The sequence below is a fragment of the Hippoglossus stenolepis genome, chromosome 2, assembly GCF_022539355.2.
Source record: "Hippoglossus stenolepis isolate QCI-W04-F060 chromosome 2, HSTE1.2, whole genome shotgun sequence".
NCBI lineage: Eukaryota > Metazoa > Chordata > Actinopteri > Pleuronectiformes > Pleuronectidae > Hippoglossus > Hippoglossus stenolepis.
The window spans coordinates 7,389,230-7,400,880 of NC_061484.1; the positions used below are offsets into that span (position 1 = coordinate 7,389,230).

The 11,651-nt window shown below is 42.5% G+C and overlaps 1 protein-coding gene across 1 annotated transcript; it reads left to right on the forward strand.

The window, feature by feature from the left end:
• The first annotated feature begins 646 nt into the window (after positions 1–646).
• Positions 647–7,831, forward strand: best2 (bestrophin 2). Its single transcript, XM_047342634.1, has 10 exons — positions 647–899; positions 1,393–1,580; positions 1,678–1,772; positions 3,086–3,319; positions 4,257–4,411; positions 4,957–5,034; positions 5,297–5,449; positions 5,565–5,645; positions 5,755–5,909; positions 6,113–7,831. Exons 2-10 carry the CDS (start codon positions 1,429–1,431, stop codon positions 6,903–6,905), a joined length of 1,896 nt encoding a protein of 631 aa, XP_047198590.1. The 5' UTR covers positions 647–899; positions 1,393–1,428; the 3' UTR covers positions 6,906–7,831.
• Positions 7,832–11,651: the final 3,820 nt, after the last annotated feature.

An 11,651-nucleotide genomic window follows, 5' to 3' on the forward strand; every position in this document is an offset into this window, starting at 1 on the left:
AATATTTAGGGTTTACTTTTAACATTTCGATTCAACATTTAGGTTTATCATTTAATGATTAGGTTTCAATTTAATATTTAAATTCACATTTTTGAATTTATTATTTATATTTTTTATAAAAAGGTAAATATGAAAGGGATACGCGTAAAGGGATAACTTTAAAAAATACACACCACATTTAAAAAAAGGTTTCGGTGGAAAGTTGCTGTGAAACTGACTCGGTCCAGTTACTGTTTGGCACAAGTGGGGTGATCTCATCCAACTGTAATTTGTATCTTCTTCTAAGAAAAGGTGAAGGAGGCGCAATGACAAACGTCTCCACTGTGTCTATCTGCTCTGTTGTAAAATAATCTGTTTGTTATTCAGTCCGCAACAAGGGGGACTTGTAGATCTGTGACGCCGCAAATTGCTTGTTGTTTTCATATCACTTAACACGAAACTTTGCCATGGTCCACTTGCTGCAGTTGTATAATCCCCTCCACTGCCCTGTGCGCTCTCTGTGGCCCCGGCGCTGCGGCCTGTCGCTTGTGGTCCATCAGCGAGCCGCGCTGTGCCGGTCGGGGGCCGCGCTAACGAGCTCCTCCTCCTCATTTTGGGGGGGATTTAACCCCGGGGGCGCACTGACCACTGGACGCACCGAGTGAGGCTCCGAAGGATTACAGCCATTACAAGCCGGAGCAGCCCCCGAGTCAACCGAGCTGACGCCAGGGGACATCAGAGTTATGAGCTCTGTGAGGAAAAGACAGAGAAACACTCCACCACCGGCGAGCACACAGAGCAGCACAGAGAGGACTGTCCTGCCTGAGTGAGAATGTGACTGTACCTCTCCAGTGGTGCCAATTACGCACAGGGATGCGCTGAGCAAGTGGCGCGTTCATCACGGAAAAACCCCACAAGAGGTGAGAAGAAGCTTTTTTAATATAAAGATAAACTAAATGAGCATTAACTTTAAAGTCTGTGGTGCTACATTGATATCACAACCTAAAGACTAAGTTTAAGTGGCACATCAGGGAGCACACAATGAACTCTGCTTTATAACTTAGACTGTTTTATAAATTAATTAATAAATGTTGGTATTAAGTTCTCTGCCTTATGATTCAAATATATATGAATTCCTTTCCACTATGTTTTTATTATCATTATCATAAGTTGTAGTAGTGGGTTTGTTTTGCATTGTTTCTTTTTTATCTTTTGATATAACGGGGAGCTCTGTTTGTTCAGGATTCACATCTTAAAACTTTCTATGCTTTTGTTCTTGTCAAATTTGAACAAATGAAACCTTGAAAACTTGTATGTGATATGAGACAGTTTGAGCATCTCTGTTCCATGATCCGCTCTGGTCTCACTGCAGATGTTTACCTACAGATGTGGTGCTTTTCTTCTTCCTCTCAGCTCTTTTGCCCCTGAGGACCCAGTGATCTCTCACCAATGACGGTCACCTACACGGCCAGAGTCGCCAACGCCCGCTTCTGTGGCTTCTCCAAGCTGCTGCTGGTGTGGAAGGGGAGCATCTACAAGGTGCTGTACAAAGAGTTCCTGGCTTTCTTTGCCATGTACACGGCCATTAGCGTCACTTACAGGTGAGACAGCAGCTTCAAGAAAAGACTGTCAACTGAGACACATCAGTGTTTTCATTTACAAATCTTTTTGAAATGAATTTTACCTTTTATTTTTTAGATTTGTCCTCTATGATGACCAAAAGAGGTACTTTGAAAAACTGGCGATTTATTGCAACCACTATGCCAGTCTCATCCCCATGTCCTTCGTACTGGGTAAGATTTCCTCACGTTCTTGTTACGTTGAGATCACAGTGTGTCCCAGGCATCCGCAGTTTGTTTGTTCAGATGGGTTTGATGAATGAGAACCAGAAAATGTTCATGACAGTTTATTATCTGTTTTCATGTCAGGGATCCTCAGCTCTAGACTCAAGCTCTCTGTTCTATAGGTTTATAGGTTTGCTTTGGACACATAGATATAAATATATGTAGCCGACTGGAGGCAATGCAGGGAATTAAAATGTTATAATGGTAACATTGATTAAATGACTAATTGTAGAAAGCATTTATGTCAATACATTTTTTGGGAGAGATCAAATATTCTATTAAAACATATATATTATATATAAATGTGACATTTCTCTGACTATACATTATGATATCAACTTATTCTTACAGACTCCAATGTGCCAAAACATCTGCACTTACAACTTTATTGAGTTAATATGTGTCCCATATGTGTTCTTTCTTCTTTATTCATATATGTACACTATCTCACTAAACCTTGCATACACAGATAATCTGTCAGTATTGCTCTCTGATGCATTGGCTCCATAGTATTATGTCATTGTTGTTGGGGCAACAGCTGATGAGCCTCAGACTTTACAATGGAAACCCAGACAGCATCATTTAATAATAAGAATTTTAATAAAATAACTTATGAATTTTTATTTATCTAACTAATTGTGGAAATTGTGGAGTAGTGCCAGATAATTTTGGGAAAGCAAAAACATCAATTAAAATACGGTGGGAAACATTTCTATGAATATACAGCATATATTCATAGAAATGAATATATGAATTAATTCTTACAGACTTATTTGTCTGTAAGAAAGTGCATTTTACCACAGTGTGCACTGTTACTTTATTGATTTAAGGTTTTCTTCATATATATTTTTTTATTCTTCTCTTCAAGCATACATCATAAATCGTACATACACATGTGATAGATCTGGATTACCTGAAAATATTGTCTCTGGTTCTTACAGACTCCACAGTGAACATGTATTGATTTGGTATATTTCCACATATTTTTTCTTCATGAATTTACATCATCTTGTTAAAGCTTACATACATATGCAGTGTGTGATGAATCCAGATTACCTTATATTACTTACATTGTGATGTATCAGCTGGGCCTAATAGAGTAAGTTATGTAACAATAAAGCTAAACATTTTGTTGAGGGTTCCTTTGACCTCAGGTGATGTGAACTGTTGGGCCCCAGAGTTCACTGGAGAACCAGATTTGAGCTCTGATCTGCGTCTCCAGTGTAATCACCTTTGTGTCTCCTCATTACTGCTGTTCCCAGGTTTCTACGTGACCCTGGTGGTGAACCGCTGGTGGAGCCAGTACACCAGCATCCCTCTCCCTGACCGGCTCATGTGCGTCCTGTCGGGGGGCCTCCAGGGGAGCGACGAGCGAGGCCGCCTGCTGAGGCGCACCATGATGCGCTACGCCAGCCTGTCAGCCCTGCTCATCCTGCGCTCCGTCAGCACGGCCGTCTTCAAGCGTTTCCCCACCATGGACCATGTGGTGGAGGCCGGTGAGTCGGTACCTCCAACTCCAACTGTGATTTAGCAGTGAGTTAAGTATGAGTACGTTCAATTATCCACAGCAGTTTTAAACCAATAGAACTTGGGATGATAATGGTCTGTATTTAAGACGTCCCCAAAGCTCTTTACAGAACACACACACATTCATACAGTGCCTATATGTGGAGCACTTACTCTCACACCATTCACACACTGTTGGCACAGGCATCAGGGTTAATTTAGGTTCAGTATCTGGCCCAAGGACACTTCTGCACGCACTGGGATTGAACCACCAACCTTCTGGGCAGCTGACGACCCGCTCTGTCTCATGAGTCACAGCCGCTCCCAATCATATCAATCAAATGGACTTTGCCAATACACAATCCAGCCTCAATGTGCCTATTTGACCTTTCTCATGCTGCAGTCAGGACGTGGCAGGAAGTTTAATAATGGAACGGTGTGATCAGTCACACGCACACGTCACGACTGTTGTGTGTTGTTCCTTGTCTACACCAGAGAGTGCAGAAGAAATCACAAGGACAGGCACATTCTGAAACTCACAGATGATAACGGGAAGTTATCAAACGCCTGTAACAAGATCACAAGACACGGTGTCCTCTCCTCTGTGTTTTTATGAATTAGACACGGTGCAGCGTTAGGTGGAGTGAAAACTGTTAACTGTAAATTTGTCACAGAGGTCAACGGTGGTATTTTCACAAGCTGTTTTCTACCTGATAGAGCCATGGTGTCATTTCTTGACACATTGCAAAAGTTCTCACTCACTATAATGACTTGGTTGGAAATCTGACTCAGAGAAAAGTTCAAGCAACCACATGTTAAATCCTCATCTGTCATTCCTCTCTCTCTGCCGGTAAAATTTTATATTATGAATATACATAATGAATCTGAGGCATGAAGTGTGGTTTTTTTTCTTCGCTGTTCATTCAGGATTTATGACGAGAGAGGAGAGGAAGAAGTTCGAGAGTCTTCACTCCCCCTACAACAAATACTGGATCCCCTGCGTCTGGTTCACCAACCTGGCTGCTGTGGCCCGCTGTGAGGGCAGGATCAAAGACGACCACACGCTCAAACTGCTGCTGGAGGTGCACCACTACACACACACACACACACACACACACACACACACACACACACACACACACACACACGACTTTCTTGTTCACACGTTTTATCTTGAAGCTGTCACGTGGATGTAATGAGCAATTTTCTCATTTTATTATTTGTAACCTAATGCTTAGAGTTCAGAGGTGATTTATTTTCTTAAATTGATCTCAAATTAGGCATCATATGTTTGAGAGGTTTGGATTTGATGTTGGTTATGTGTTGTCATTATTTTATGAGTGAGTATTTTGTTAGTAGGATGATATGGATGTGTGTTAATGTTTCTCTGTCATTGAAGTATATAGAAATAGAAACTGTATAGAAACTTTGCGCGGACCCCGGTAAGAGTAGCCACTCCTGCAAAATAGTGGCTAACACCCACACCCACCCACCCACCCACCCACCCACCCACCCACACACCCAGAAGGGACTGCAGTTTCCTGTGTTTTAATATGAGATGTATATTCACAGAGACATGAAGACAGAGCGTTAAGATCTCACAAAGTTTCTCTTTTTGTGTCAACAGGAGCTGAATGGGTTCAGAGGGAAGTGCAGTATGTTGTTTCATTATGACATGATCAGTGTCCCCCTGGTCTACACTCAGGTAGGTGCTATGTATGTGGTTCTCATGCACACGTACACACCACATATTTAAAATAAATGAAAGGACTTTTCTGTGGTTTCTTACAGCTCTGCTCCTCCTCTCATGTTTTATTTACAGAGCCTTAAACAGTGTGAGGTTACTGGTTACATTAGGCAAACTCAGACCGCAGCTTGTTGTCTGTGAGAAATATGAAATGAAAGTAAAAAAGTATTATTGGAATCTAAAGGCAAATGTAACACGTGTCCATTAATCTGTCCCTCAGGTGGTCACTTTAGCCGTGTACAGTTTTTTCCTGGTGTGTCTGATTGGTCGTCAGTTCTTGGACCCGAGTCAAGGTTACCCAGGTCACGACCTTGACCTCTACGTTCCCATCTTCACCCTGCTTCAGTTCTTCTTCTATGCAGGGTGGCTTAAGGTCAGATACAAGGGTCACATACCATTTGGTCACGTTTGATACTCGACCGCAATGTTTACTTTTAACAACCAGTGACCATTTCTAATCAGATTGTTACTCTTGTTCTGTGCTGAAGGTGGCAGAGCAGCTGATCAACCCCTTCGGAGAAGATGATGATGACTTTGAGACTAACTGGCTGATAGACAGAAATTTCCAGGTTTCTTAATAATGTTTTTTTTTTTCTTAATTTGTTACCCTGCCCCAGGAAATGAAATTTAAGGCCAATAATTAGTAAGTACTACTTGACCGATGTTTCAACTCTACAGGTGTCCATGATGGCAGTGGATGAGATGTACGGAGATCTGCCAACGATGGAGAGAGACCGCTACTGGAATGACTCCAACCCCCGCCCACCGTACACCGCCGCCACCCTCTTTGTCCTCCGCAAACCCTCCTTCCAAGGGTCCACTTTTGACATGGCGTGAGTTTTGTGGGTTTTACCCGCTCGCTGTATGTGTGACCGTGAATGTGACACTTTCAGTTTAAGTCGCCCAGTAGCGTGGGAAAGTCTCAAAAATGAAAATGAAAGTACTCTTTCAGACGTAGTGTGAAAACACCAAACACAAGAACTGTGAAGTCATTGTATTTCAGGTAAAGTACAGATGCATTATCCTCTCTGCACAGGATCCCTAAGGAGGAGATGCACTTCCAGCCTCTGGAAGAAATTGCTGAGAACATGGAGGAGTCTAGCAATCGTCACCCCAACATGGCCCTTTTTAACCGCCTCCTGAACGCAGCTCCGTCCCCCACCGGCCTCATGGGAGGGGCTCTTCGCCGCACCTCAGCCCAGCTCCAAAGGCTACGCCACTCCCCCAGCATTGACCAGTGCACCAGCGACGATGATGACGATGAAAGTTGCAAGATAGGCAAAGGGGGGTCTCTGCCATCAGGGCTGGGGCAGGAAACCGAGAGCACCGTGAGCAGTTTCAGGGACGAGAAGAACCTCAGAACACCTCTGCTGGAGATCGAGTTTGGGGCGGAGCAGGAGAGGCGAGGAGGGCACCCTGCCCTCAGTGAGAGGAAGGAGGTGAGTGGAGTGGAGGGGAGGAATGATGGAGATTGGCAGATGAGGGAGGAAGGAGGGGAAGAAGAAAGTACAACATGGGAGGCCCAAGCTCCAGTGTCAGTGTCACTGCTTCCTCCTCCCCCACAGTCGTCCATGGAGACGTCCACTCGACCGGCCTCCGCCATTCCCATCACCTGCCATCACACCTCTGCCTTCCTGTTTCACCCGACTGCTCACTCCAGTCTGGAGCACTGCAGCTCCCAGCCAGCCATCAACCACAACAGAGCTGTGCCCACAATTCCTAAACCCCCGTTTGCTGGGAAGAAAAAGTCCTTCCTCACTGTGCCGACTTACAACGAGCCTCAGCGCTTTCGCAGTGTGAGCATGGGCTCAGATCTCACTGGATCTTAGGTTGCCTGTTGAAACTGTGATTTGAAATTTCAATGCACGAGGGAGATCAGTTAATACTATAAATGTGTGCTTCCACATCTACTTTGAGTCTACTGCACCTTTGGGGCCATACAAGGACCACATTTTGGAAATTAGTGACACTCCCTGACATTGTCACAGAAAGCAATAGCCCCTCATAGTTCTAAAATATCCCCCGACTTACTGATGATGTTTGAAAATAGACTTTTGGAATTGTACTCAATTTCACGACACATCATCTGGGACCTGGGAGGAATGTTTGGTATTTGAAGGAAGGGAAGGAAAGGAAACTGGACACAATAAAGGACAATTGTTCTATTTACATGTTGCTTCATGGTAGCTCGCAAACTAGTCACAGGGTTTAGTTCTCATTATGAAAGTCTATGAAGCTGAAAGTGTCACGATGCAGCTATCTTAGTAAATAAGCTAGATGCTCTTTAAAATGATGTGTTTTCCACATCTCCATTTATTGAACACACACATTTGACAGTACTTAGCTATTTCTCCCTACTTTCAGGCTGTGTGCTAGGCTACGTTATGCTCAGCTAAGCAAATCAAAGGTCAATTCTTCCAGAGAGCAGAGTGTGTATAAAGAAAATTTATTTCTGGTTCTTAAGTTATGCGTATAAATGACCTGTTACTACTTAAGTCTGTGCTGCTTTTTTTTCAGCAGTTTGGAGAGAAATAGAATTAAAACTTTATTTTATTCACCCTGATTATTAAAAAACTGTAAATAAAGTGATTTTCAATGCACTTTTGTGTATTTTCAAAAGCGTAACTTATACAAATTGAAATAAAACGTTTTACATTATTGACATAAAAGAAAGTCATAGTTTGGCATTATTTCAACTGGAAAATGTATCTTATCTGCGAAAACTAATATGTATGAATATGAAACAATCAGGAATGGAGCAGACAATCAAGCATTCGTTTATAGTTATGATATAGATGAAAACATGATCTTTTAATATTCACTGTAGTACCAACATTGACCAGCTGGAGGTGGTAGCAGCAAACATTAGTGAGAACCAAGGTCAAACAGGAAAAAAAACCGTCTCTCCTTCTTCCACACTCTTGCTCTCCATCCTGCCCACGAGTGGGCTGCACTCCTCCGTTTCTCCCTGCACATGAGGCCTCCTACCTGGGCTGTCGTCGGAGCACCCTCCTGGTCAGGGTGGACTGTCTCTGCTGGGCCAGGAAAGACTGAGCTGGTCCTGGAGCTGCGGAGTCCTCACACAGACTGTGTCGATGGAGAGTGGAGGACTGAAAGAGGCACAAACACTTTTCATATGTCACTGTAAACACTATTATACTCAAATGTAGGAACGTCAGAGGCCTATCGCCACTAATAAAATATGCAACTGCTACTACTGTTATTTTTTGTTTAACATTTGGATCATGTGTAACACTCGCCTCAGAGCGATATCAATATACAGTATTGTTTATTGAGCTGAGAAGAAAACAGGTCGATTCTCAACCCACACAAACAGCCTGTTTGTAGGGAGCCAGTGAGGGATGACATGAATCTCCTCTGTTTTTGTTTAATTAGCAGAGAAGCGAATAGGCTGTCATCATTCTCTTCATGATCAAAAGTAGAATTATCACTGATCAATTATCATGATGATCAGAACAGAACAAACTGGGAGGGAAAAAGAGCAAATTTACCGGAACAAATCAGCACTTATCTTGAAGTGGGAAATTAAATGCACGACTGTGTGTAAAGTTCAAAAGTGTTACTTATATTTCCTGACTACAAAGCCTCACTTCACGTTATCACCAACACAGATGTTCTTTCAATTACACACCCACTTCACAACAGCGTTTGGTCCTGTTTGAACTGTTTGATTCACTATGATTCAGAATGTATATGTCACTTTTAGATCACCACACAAACTTCAATGTACCTCTGACAAACTGTAATCAAAATTGATAGAACGTATACAGGGACACAGTTAATCAGGATTTTTATTCCCTCATGTTCTCACCATGCTTTTCCAGGCCGTCAGGATCCGTCTCTCCTCTTGTTCCTGTCTCGACCTCGTATTATCTCCCTGAGAGTCCTGGGACATTTGAAAAGTCATAAAGTGTTGTTTTTTTTACCAGCTCAGATTAGACACAGCGAAATCAGGATCAAAACAAACAAACTGTGCTTCAGCCTGAACAGACACAAACTCACCTGTGTGGCAGCTGTGGTATCAAACAGTCTCACATCCTCGTTGGTGGTCATTTTTTCAAAATGTATCACAACACAGACAAATCCAACGGAATACGTGTGTGTGCCTGACCGACAGAAGCCCCCCTGACAGGACCCGTCTGTCTGCGGCCCAGTGCGGCTCCTGGCTGTGTTTTGCAGCAGAGGCCCTGGTTTTGTTGTGGGGGGCAAATAGAACAATATGGAGAGTCGCTGCAGGCTTAAGTGCTCTGGCTCCTCGCCACAGTCAAAGATGCCATCCTGCTGACTGTGGCACATTCACTGTTTGACAGTCAGTCACCGGGCTCTGGGATCAGTAAGGGACAACAACAACACAATACAACTACCGTGATAATAGATACGACTTCATTGATGAAATGTGGGAGGGGAAAGTTAAGTCGCTCAATTTATCATTATTATTATTGATAATAACAATATTGTTAATATTCATTAGAGATACCTGCAGCATGAGAGAGAGAGAGAGAACACACAAACTATGGGGGAGGGGGGCACAGAGGGAGAGAGAGAAGTGCTCAGTGCATGATGGGAGTTCCCCCAGCAGTCTAGACCTATAGCAGCATAACTTAGAGAAGGTTCAGGGCTCAGCTGATCCAGCCCGAACTATGAGCTTTATCAAAAAGGAACGTTTTAAATCCTAAGGTTTAACATGGTGTCTGAGTCCTGAATCCAAACTGGGAGACACGCATGCTGCGTCTGCTGTGGACTGCACTGTGCAAGTACAAGAGATTCTGTCTGATCATGGGGCTCTAATGTTTTCACTCATGAATGGATCCATGAGTTAATGTGCATGTTTGTCTGTTTAATTGAGTCATTACCAGTTTCAATGGCCCACAAATTCTGTAGTTCCCCTAATTATCACTTGACCCGCATCAAAGGGCAGCAGTATCAGCACATCAGCCGAGATCGAGCTACACAGAAAAGGTCTGACCACTTCTGTTCAGTTGTCGACATGGAGCTTTCTATTTCCTGTCTCCTAGCGCCAGTCTTCACCGTGATCAACCGATTCCTGTACTGGCTTTAGGGGAAATGTGGTTCATGTTATTGTCATTAAGTGTGAAAACACAAGCGTGTGGGAGGATTTCAAAGAACTCTGTGTGTGTGTGCGTGTGAGTGTGTGTGCCTGTTTCTCTGGAACCGGGAGGACTGAGGTCAGCAGAAAGAATAACTGAAACTATCTATTTTAAGACTGAAATCTGCCCGGCAGCTCTCCACCAGTGATGTGGCCATGTTAACCACATGGTAATGTGTGTTTGCGAGTGTGTGCACACGTGTGATTTTCAGATTTTACTTATCAGACCAGCTTCGTGCATTTTCTGTGGAATACCGTTAGGCTTTGCGTAAACAAACCTGCGTTGAATTAAACAAAACAGAGAAAAAAAAGTGAAAAGAAAAGAAACTTTCACAGACATGTTTCTTGGAATCTGCCTCATTTGAAACATGTAAATGTTGTTCTGAACAAGATGCTGCTCACACGGCCCCACAGACGTACAAGGTGCTATAGGGTCCTGATAGTTACAGCAGGAATTGAACATCTGCTTGTGAAAGCTTCCTCCTACTTTCCTTCAAGCTATGAGTTTTATTAAACCAATTAATACCCCGACACTAAAGGAAACTCACCATGTTGCACAATCATTGTGTTATGTGCCATGATTACGTTGTACTCACAAAGGTAATTGCTGAAGTGTACGTGCACATCAACCTCATTACAAGGCAGTCCGGTGGGGCAAGAAAGATTACCACATCATCTACACCACATTGTTTAGAGGTAAAACTGAAACTGAGTAAACCTGAGGTGTCAGCAATGGCACAGGAAAGCGATATGTGTGTAACACTTCGTCGCATCTGATATAAGTTGATCCTATTCGTACTTTGAACTTTTTTTTAATGTGTCTGACTAACCCATTAACCTCAAACCTGTCTGATTACCTGCCTGTTTGTGTGTCCTGCCCTGTCTGACGTTTACATGATGTCACAGCAATCCCAAGGAATCGAAAAGAATTTGATACAAATAGTATATATCATTATCACATTATTATTATTATATAAATAAATAAAAAATACTAGTGCTACATTCAATATAATAAAAGAACATTTACACAAATCAATGAAATATGGTTTAAAAGAAACACAACATTCTGTAAACTATAGCAAATAAAATCAGCCACAAATGTTTAAACCATGACATGTATGATGTGTCATGATGTCAGTCACAGGAAAGTGAAGGAAGATCATACTGTTAATAATAGACGCTACATAGAGACAAACATTGAACACCAAAAGTCCAAACAATTCAAAATGTACATCCTTGTGAATACATTAGAATAAAAGATGGATATAAACTCACACTGTACATAATCATATAGAAAAAGATCAGTAATATTTGTATTGATGTATTTACTCACTGTTTACAACCTCAACTTGTTGCCTCTGTTTGCACATAGATAATAATGGTGTCTAATGTTCTCTTTCAAAGGAGTAAACACGCATGTGACTCCAGTCAGTTTTTGTGGGACCAT

Excerpts from the sequence above, each read along its gene's own strand:
- best2 (XM_047342634.1), top strand. The coding sequence starts at position 1,429 with ATGACGGTCACCTACACGGCCAGAGTCGCCAACGCCCGCTTCTGTGGC. Across the intron at positions 3,320-4,256 it reads GGACCATGTGGTGGAGGCCG|GATTTATGACGAGAGAGGAG; the intron begins GTGAGTCGGTAC and ends CTGTTCATTCAG. Across the intron at positions 5,646-5,754 it reads TGATAGACAGAAATTTCCAG|GTGTCCATGATGGCAGTGGA; the intron begins GTTTCTTAATAA and ends TCAACTCTACAG.